The sequence below is a fragment of the Hibiscus syriacus genome, unplaced genomic scaffold, assembly GCF_006381635.1.
Source record: "Hibiscus syriacus cultivar Baekdansim isolate YM2019G1 unplaced genomic scaffold, ASM638163v2 tig00113726_pilon, whole genome shotgun sequence".
In the NCBI taxonomy this organism is placed as follows: Eukaryota; Viridiplantae; Streptophyta; class Magnoliopsida; order Malvales; family Malvaceae; genus Hibiscus; species Hibiscus syriacus.
In genome coordinates this window covers 1,405,033-1,415,487 of record NW_024063472.1, presented here as the reverse complement: position 1 = coordinate 1,415,487, position 10,455 = coordinate 1,405,033, and the positions used below count along the sequence as shown (strand labels likewise).

Below are 10,455 nucleotides of genomic sequence, written 5' to 3'. Positions count from 1 at the left end.
ATATTGTAAGGGTATTAGGAATTGCTTACATACTTGGGTCCTACTCCATAATTCTTATGGCCATTACAACATTTAAAACTTTACCGATATTTTCAAAACTTATCCAAAGTAATTTACTTAATCCAGGTTATGAGGATATTAGGTCATTCCATAACTCAAGGGTATTTGAGTTTTTTAAATCTTTGCGGTATTCAATCATTTTAATTCTCGAGGGAATTTCGATCATTTTAATCAATTCAGTCATATAAATACTCTTGATAAAAAAAAGTCTTCAGATGTTGCTCAATAATTAGAAATTTTAGAACATGAACCTTCTCAAAGGTTTAAAAATGATTCTCATAAATTTTCCAAACAAATCAGAAATTTAACAAGTAAATTTATAGTTCTATTGGGCCAAATCATAATTCTCGGGTTAATTCCATTATTAGAGGCAATCCATGTCCTTTTTAAACTTAAAAGTATTTTCTTCATTTCTCATCCAAATTTATAGTAAAAACTCTTAACAGAAAAAATCAGAATTTATGGTTCATATGTTAACTTTACTCAACTTAAAATTTTATATTCTTCCTTTATTTCCATTTTACAGATCATACGAATATTAATCAGTTTACTAAAATTATACCAAAATCAGAGTAGGTTTAGAATAATCTACCATAACACATATCCAACTAACATTCATTCATGCACTAACATATTACCAACATGTACCGTAAAGCATGCATAGCATAGTAAAGTATTATCTCGATCTCTATGCTACATCAGTCGGTCATTCAACACCACTCGATTAGTCTTGAACTTGAATTTGACATCCCATAATAACTCGGATACATGGCAAAAAGAATTCCATCAGAAATGAAGTTTAAACACAAAAATCTGATGAATCGAAAAATAAAATGCCAAAAATGAGTTTACCGAGTTCGAATTTGGCAAGACAAACCCAAAAAATGACTCAAAATGTCAAAAAAACATCAGGTTAGGTGGTCTCGAAAAAACCAGCAGTCGTTAATGACGTTCAATAATAATCAATAGGTCAACGACAGTCAACAGGTCAACGACAGTCAACGGGTCAACGGAGGCTTAGCTCGGCTCAAAGGCTCTACTTGACTCAACGACTCGGCTCAAATTGGTTGAACCACTTCAGATCGATCTAATCAGTTCACCAGACTCTCTAGGCGGTGGACAAAACCCACGCGTAGGGGTGGCGCATGGGGCAAGTGCGACGGTGACGGTCGTCAAAAAATTTACGGAAAATTTTCTAAAATTATTTGAAGGGGTTTTGAGACACTTACCCAACTTATCGAAAATTTGTTCTTCCTCAACCCTCCACATGCCAGGGATGGTGGCAAATCCAAGGACACAAGTCGCTCCCCTCAACGTTAGGAACGTAGTGGTGTTGACGATGTCATGAATCGATTCTCGGACGATAATGAAATTCCATTTAAAAATTGTTGGAGAAAGTTTCTAAAAAATGGAACTTAGAAGATAGAGAGATTTGAACTTTCTAGAAATGAGAAGTTTTTGGTTTTGAGGGTTTTTAAACCCAACATTTTTTTAAATGGCAAAATAATGTCATAGGTCCATGAGCTTTTGTTGCTTTCTAAATTTGGATTTAAATTTAATTAAATATTCATTTTGATCCCTAACTTTAACCAAATTTTCAATTTAATCCCCATAATCAATTCTAAGAAGAAAATGATTCCCTAAATTAGGGTGTGACAAAGTGATAATCTCATATTATAGATTAAGATTAAAAGAGCGAATAACTAATGACTATAAGTTCATAATATGTTGACATGAGGAAATAAAGAATATAATAGAGTAGATGTGTAACACTAATCTTTGTTAGCTCATCATTTAGATTTTTCTATTTGTAGGTTACATGTAACATCCTTGACCGATTTATTTGAAACTTAGATAAAAAAAAATATAATGGAAAAATGAAATGAAAATCAAATTCATAAAGTCATACTTCAAACATATATATGTCATATAAAAATACAAAGCTTAAACTTTAATTAATCACCATTAATAACCACTTTCAAAGATGAATGTTGATTAGAGACCAAAACATAATTTTTCAAAATTTTAATAATTAATATGTAATTAAATAATAGTTGATGGATTAAATTATAACTTCATAAAAAATCTAATTTATTTAGGACGATTAATCATTTTGAGTCATAAAAACCATTTGTTACTCGTTCAGAGATCATATTCATCAAATTAATTCACTTAATATAATTGGGGACTGATTAAAAACTTATACTCGCTCCATCTCATAATCCGTGTCTTATATTAACTATTGTTAGGCTCGATCGATCAATCGAAAACCTTCAAGAGGAGTGAATTGGACTTTAAAAATCTTTGGTACGGAAGCAATAAAAGATATGAATTAGACACGAGATTTATAGTGGTTCAACTTTATCACTTAAAGTCCACATTCATTACCTTAGCTTCACACTAAGGACTTTCTAACAAATTTACTAACTTGTTCTTTTTTTTTAGGACAAAGAGTAACCTTTACAACTTTAGTTTTTCTTAGGCTCAACTAAAATCCTTCCCCTTTTACAAAGTTTGATTTAGGTAAACAAGAATACCTCACAAGGTAGGTTTTTACAAAGATGAAGCTCACAAATAATGAATACAAAATATATTTAATGAAACTTTATACACTTATGTACAAGAGAAAAATGAAGGAAATAAAAATGAAAACTATTTTCCCTTGAACTCTAAGCTTGAATAAGTGTAGTAACATTCTTCAAGTGTCTTTGAAAGTGTTTTTATTGTGTGGAATGGGTTTTTAGGCGTTTATGACTATTGGGGATGAGTTATAATTGTTGGAAGCTTTAAAATCGTGCAATTAAGGCCACATGTACATGAAGTTTCGAAACTTTCCAAAAGTTTCAAAAACTCTTAAACTCAATGGAATTGAAATTTTCAAAACTTTGGTAAAAATTTCGGAACTCTTATTTAAAAATATGGCCATTGATGAAAATTAGGTCGTTAAAACTGTTTCAGGAGGTAAAGTTTCGAAACTTTATCAAAAGTTTCAAAACTATGAAAATTACCAAATAGTGAATAAATAGTATTTTTTATATTTTAAAAACTTAAAACATATTTTAATTAACTCAAAAATATTTCATATATATATATATATAACAATTTAGAACACATATTTTTCAAGTTATTTTAGACTTTGAATTATTTTTAAAATATTTGATTAATTCCAAAATCAATTTTACAAATATTTATTATATCAAAATATAAGTTCAACAACTATGCGCATAGTTTTAGGAGATAAATTTTACCAAAGGAAAATGAAAAAATTATCCCCAATAGCTTATTGATAGATTTCATATTTTTTTATAGATGTAAAAGAGTGATACATAAGTGTAAAAAAAATGTAAGTACTATTTATTGATTTTTTTAATAGGACATTTAAATGTGATAATTTTACAAACTAAAAAAATATTTAGTGGACATAAGAAGTAACAAAATTTAGATTTTTAAATGAATATTTATCATTTTTATATTTCACTAAGTCTAAATTTACCATTTTATTTCCAAAAAAGTCACTCAAATAGTTGCAGATCTAAAAAAAAAATTCCAACCACCTAGGATTAAAAACCATCTAACACTGTCATTGATCGTTTGATGGGGATAATCTCACGATATGTTGTTTGCCTCGGTGTATTGAGGATCGTTTCGATAGGGTCTATCATCCGTTGTCCAGATCGTCGGAACTAAGAGCCTATGTCGTCGTTAACCATTTCTTTAATTTTTCTTTGGTTCGTTGTTGGTTGCTATGATGCACGGGGACGGCAGAGGAAGGGCGTTTCAAGTACCTGAAACGTTCTTGGCACGGTGACGTAAGGGGACGGTCGGGGTACGTACGGAGACGTGCCACGGTGGTAGGATACGGCCGAACGATACGGGGACGTTTCGGTGCTCACTGGGGACGTTTCGGTCCTCTGGAAATAGCTATTGACGACGTAGATACAGTGATCTTTCACCGTGTCCGGGTTAAAGCAACCACTTTTTTGGAGAATCACAGAACAATCAGCTTCAGCTTCACACGCGTAATCCAGTGTTTTCTGAAGCATTTGATCATCAACTCCATCTTTACATAAACAATAAGTAACATCTAAACAAAAACCCCAAGCAAAAAATCGATCATTAAAATGCCATCTCTGAGTTTTCCCGGAAATCTTTAACAGGAAAATCCAAAGAACTTACTTGAACGGCCAGTCATGGCCAAGAACAGCAGCAGACTAATTAAAAGGGCCACGACTTGTGCAAGATTCTGAGGAAATTAGAGAAACCAAAGATAGCTGCAGGAAAGAAGAAACAGAGCAAATGGAGAAGTGTGGACAAATACTAAGGGAGGAAGACGGTGGGTAAATAAGCAATAATGTTGTCCAAATTTCGAGGTTCGAGCAGTTAGCAGCATACCCCACTCATGCATTTGACACTTTACAAGCAATGAAACACTCCCAGAAACAAACACATGCAAACACGTGCACCGAGCTGTACACCGTCTGATTCAAAATGCCAACACATGGTCAACAGACATCAGAAGTAGATCATTAATGGTTCCATCAGATGGAACTGGCTCCACTTTGAGCAAGTTAAATCCAACACTACTAATGCTAGAGCCACAAAAAAATCCTTTTTTTCCAAGCAAACATGATCCACGCCTAAATAATATATATGGTTAGTATTTGTCTATTTGATACATTATTAGTGGAATAATTTTTTAATTATTTGTTTATATTTAATTTATTAATCGATTAATTTAAATAGAATGTTACAAAAATTTATTGTCAAAGTGACTCTTTCAACCTAGTACACTTCATTTCTAACGTTAAAATTTAAACTTTTAATCTTATTTGAATCATCTACTAGTCTCGAGTGTTATGGGAAAATGAGAAACTGAGCAATGTCTTAAGATAAGTGTCCTGTTTATTTGTAATTGTCCTGTATATATATATATATATATATATAATATGCATATATATATATATATATATATATATATATATAATATTCTCAAACGATCGTAAACTCGAGTGATGGGTTAACACTTAACCTGGTTTAGGTTAATAAGAATAAGTGTTGTCGTTGTGAAGATGAAGCAAGAGGCTGAGGGTTCTACATTTGGGACCCTTTTACAGATCCTTTATCTGTGCTGTCACCGTCACCACTCAACACTATTTGGTATTCTTCCCTTTTTGGGGTTTATTTATTTGATGAGAAATAAATATTAGATTATCAACAATTATTTTAAAACATAAAAAATAAGGGTAAATTATAAATTTGATAGATGTATTTTACTCTCTCTCATATTTCACTCATTGTATTTTAAGGGGTTGTTTGTTTGTCTCTTAATGGAATCATTCAGCGCTTAATGCTGAACCGTTTAGCATTTAGTGAGTTTGTTTTGCACTTCTGAATGATTCAGTGCTGACTGATTCAGCAAAACAGTGCTGACTGATTCAGCAAAACAGTGCTAACTGATTCAGAGCCGTTATTAAACAACATGTCACATTCAGAGCTAATTCATACAGAGCCTCTGAATCATTCAACATTTGAATCATTCAGCACTTAATCATTCTGAAGTAAACAAACAGCCCCTAAATCTTTTAAGTTTTCTCACTTAATGTATTACATTTAGTGATTTTTGTCATTCGACCATTAAATAGTTAACGACATGTAATATTTTTCTATACTTAATATTATGGTTTCAGTCTTAAGATTTGACACTTTAATATTATAGTTTGATTATGGATTTTATTATTTTAGAGTTAATATTATGGTTTGAATCTTGAGATTTGACATTTTAATATTGTGATTTGTTTATAGATTTTATTGTTCTAAACTTAATATTGTGGTTTGAGTATTGATATTTGATTTTATTTATAATTTTTTACATCTATTTATAATTTTAAAATTATTTTATATGACGTACCCGTGACGTCCACGTACCCTGTAATTTTAGAAATTATCGTTTCTCGTCCCTGACCTTGTCCCCGTATTCGTATGAGTGCAACATAGGTTGGTTGCTTGATTGGGATGTCGTTTCTTCCTTTTTGTAGGCTGTCACCAATCACATGGAGAGGTGGCTAGTGCTATCGTTGGCATTGGTCGTTAGTGTGCTCATGGGTTAGACTGTGGAGTGGATCGACTGATATGAATGCTAGGAGTAATGAACCATACGATTTGGTACTCACCGATTCTCTATTTCGGTGAACCAATATGACTGGAAAAAAAAGATGGGTAAAAGGTTGATGGATGGGTTTAGGTTCCAATTCTTAAACCCTAAAATCATAGTATTTCAAACCCTGATATTTTAACATAATTGAACTCCCACCCTAAAAAACTTGGATATAAGGACAACCATTTTAATAATAATAATAATATAATTTTAAGGTTTAATATAAAAATAACTGTCTAAACTATATTCAAAATTGACTTTTGGTGTCTAAATAAGTTTTTGTTAAAAATATACGTCTAATGTTTTCTTCGTTACACTTGTAGGTGTCTACCATTAATAAAAACATTTAGAGACTTTCATACATTTACGAGATTTGGGGTGCTTGGTCAAAACTATGAACGGTGAAAAGCATTATTTCGAGAAGACGAACAACATAACTCAAAACTAACCTAATCAAATAGTCATTGAAAGAGATAATATACTACTATGTCAAGCATTTAAATGATTTTTTTGTCAATTTTGAGTGAGCTTTGTAGAAAATCAATTGTAAGAGAAGAAAAATGGGTGAGATGCAAACGTTCAATGAAAAAATCGATGCACTCCTAAAATTTAGTGCCTAAAAATAGGTTATTTTGGACATTAACAATTTTCACAAAAACGACATCATTTTGATGTGGTAGGTCACCTCAATAATCGTTAGCCATGTCAATAACCAATTACAGCTCATCACCGATCATCATTTATGACAAAATCGGTACCAAAATGTTTAAATTTCACTATTCATTATTCTCATAGGATTATTTTTCCACGAAACCCACTCAAAATCAGTGAAATGAAACAAAAAAATCTATTATTTTTCAATGTTTGGAGACCTTCTTACATTACGAGATTTGGTGTGTTTGTTAAAAAAATATGAACAGTGAGAAATATTATTTTGAAAAGGTGAACAACATATCTCAAAACTAGCCTCATCAAATAGTTATTGAAAACGATCAAAGTATTAATATGTTGAACTTTTAAATTATTTTTTTCAATTTTGAGTATTTTTTAGAAATTTAATCCTAAGAAAATAAAAATGAGTGAAACATAAACATTTTGGTATCAATACTGTCACGAAATATGACTAGAGACAACACTGATTAACTATTAGCGGCAAACAAAAAAATGCAATGTTTAATATGAACTATTTAAAAGTTGAGTGGAAAAATCGATGCACCCTTAAATTTAGTGTCTAAGAAGATATTGTTTTGGATATTAGTACTCTTCGCCAAAACGACGTCATTTTGATGTAGCATGTCACTTCAATAATCGTTAGTCATGTCATTGTCTTATTACTGACTTAATTAAGAAGTGACATAATTGAATGTAAAATTAAAATTCAATGTTATAATTGATAAAATTAAAAGTTCAATGGTATAAATGAGTCAGAGAATGAAGTTTAGTGCTATCTAAAGTAGTTTATCCTAAAATAATTTTACGAATTATTTGATACCATATTTAGAAATTTAGATTTCATAAAAAAATCAATTGAATATTTTTTAACTTCAAAAATCATTAAGTATAAACTAAAATAATAATTAATTGATAAAATCATATTAGATTGGTGAGATTCCTATTTTAAAATTCAAGGTGAAACAAGATGCGAACTTCTTAAGTTTCAATTAATCCATAAAAATATTATGTTCAAGTATTGATGATATAATTTTATGATAATGAAATCATGTTTAGTATACATACATATATGATATAAAATTGTATGATATCTTTAGTGATGATTGATATGTATATGACATTAAAAATATATTTACTTTATAAATCTGATTATATAAATTTGATTAATTTGCTTTTATTATGATAATGAAATCATGTTTAGTATACATACATATATGATATAAAATTGTATGATATCTTTAGTGATGATTGATATGTATATGACATTAAAAATATATTTACTTTATAAATCTGATTATATAAATTTGATTAATTTGCTTTTATCCTTATATGTTACATGTATATATGATCTACACTATATGTCTTTTAGAATATTTTTAAATTATATATTTTAATAATATATTATTTATTATTTTATAGCTTACAATATATTTTTAATATTTAGTATTTAAAAAATTATTTTAGGAATTTAATTTTCAATATTTTTATATTTTTTTAAATATCTGAATATTTTTATATTTTAAATTTATTTTTTATTTTTTAAAACATAAATAAGTCCTTAAATTTTTAGAAAATCAATTTCATCTTCGAAGTAAAAAAAAATTTAATCCCTCTATCGCATCATCATCCAGTGTGAATTCTCATTAGGGGTGCTTATCGAGCAAATCGATCGCGAATTGGGCAGTGTTCAACTCGTTCTCTTTAAAATATTTTGTTGCTCGACTTGACTCGTTGTTCGTTAAGCTCGTTAAAATTTTTCTCGACTCGTGTTCGTTAAAAAACTTGTTTCTCATTAAGCTCATTGTTCGTTAAGCTCACTGAAATTTTATCTTATTTTCTTAATTATAATAAAATCTAATAATATTATATATAGCTTAATATAAATATAAATTTAACTAAAAAAATATTAAAATATTGTATGAAGCAATTTCAAAGTCTGAAATCTAAAGTAACCATTCATAAATATATTAAAATAATAAATATGGTTTGATTTTGGGTGTAGTAAAATATTATTATTATTATAGAAAATTAATAGATTAGCAATTTATCTTTTTTATTATCTATTAGTAAATTAGTATAAAATAAATTTTTAGAATAACTACTAAAATATGATATAAAAAATTAATGAGTTGCTAGCAAACTTATCGAGAAGTGTTGGAACTTGCTTAAATTAACTCGTTAAGTTATTAAGTCTAGCTCGAGTTCGAATCGAGTCAACCCGAGTTGGGTTTTTACCGAGCATTGAATAATTGAGTTCGAGTTGCTCATGAGCTGGTCAACTCATTAAGCACTCCTAGTCATCATGTTAGCATCGTGTACCATCATATCATCATCGTGGACTACATCAACATTATAAAAGTCAATATTTATCTCTATTAATCAAATAATTAAATTAATTATTTTCTCACATTAAATACCATTAAACCTTAAATATAAAGTATTTTTTAGAAAATTGAAAGACAGCTCGCTAAAAAGATCTTTACTAAGGAGAATAATCTTTTTCGAAATTAAATTTCGATTCACGGAAAAAATTATTACTAGATAACAATATTTTCTCAATAGTAGCATTTTTTATTTAAAAATTGTGGGAAATGCCATTACCTTCAAATTCTTAGGTATTAGACGATTCTCACTATTTTAGACAAGAATATCCTTAAATTAATGAATTGTTTCTATAATGATCATTCTCAATTCTTATTTTTTTGTACTTTACTCAAAATACGTAATAATAATATGCAAATTATTTAATTTAGTAAAATATTAATATATTTGAATATTTAAATTAATTTTATATTTTTAATATTCAATATAGTAATTATGAATAATTTTATGATGTGAAAAAAATAATATTATTGTACAAATATAATTATTTAAAATAATATATAACTTTAAGTCATTGAAAAATATATCTTATATATTAAAAAATAATATATTTGTCTACTCCATACCATAATATTATTTTTCTTCATATTTTATTAGATTTTATATAAATAAATATGATAATTTTGAAAATTATTTAGAAATATAAGTTTAATATATCAATTATATATTAAACGTATTTTCTCTCAAAAGTTAAAATATTTTTATAACGATTAGAATATTTTTATAAGTTTTCATTCAAATATTTAATATAATATTAAAATTTAACTTTAAAAAACATATATCACAAGTATAATTTAATAAAAATATGTATTTAAATGATTTTATATTTTTTAATCAAACCCTGTAATTATATATTTATCTTAAATAAATAAAATAATATAATATTTATATAATAATATTATATTCCAGTCATATTATTTTTAAAAATAATCTTACATTTGAAACGACCACCTTGAAACTTAAAATAGGTTAAATTACGTTTGAGGTAATAATATTGTAGAAACCTAAAACAATGGGGGTAGTAAGGGAAAAAACAAAGGAAAAAAACAAAGGGAAAAATATAAATAGAGAGAAAAAGAATGGAAATCCGCTGTTTGAAAACAAAACCCATAGATTTGTAAATGCAAGAGGGAAGTAGTATCTAAGACCATGGCCCCTGGTTTTCCATTCTCTCCATCAAATGCCAA

At 28.4% G+C, this 10,455-nt stretch overlaps 1 protein-coding gene across 1 annotated transcript; it reads right to left on the bottom strand.

Annotated features, from left to right (window-relative positions):
• Positions 1 to 3,560: 3,560 nt before the first annotated feature.
• On the bottom strand, positions 3,561 to 4,356 carry LOC120187908 (PLASMODESMATA CALLOSE-BINDING PROTEIN 3-like). Its single transcript, XM_039191501.1, has 2 exons — positions 4,237 to 4,356; positions 3,561 to 4,144 (listed from the first exon to the last, which is right to left on the bottom strand). Exons 1-2 carry the CDS (start codon positions 4,250 to 4,252, stop codon positions 3,804 to 3,806), a joined length of 357 nt encoding a protein of 118 aa, XP_039047432.1. The 5' UTR covers positions 4,253 to 4,356; the 3' UTR covers positions 3,561 to 3,803.
• Positions 4,357 to 10,455: the final 6,099 nt, after the last annotated feature.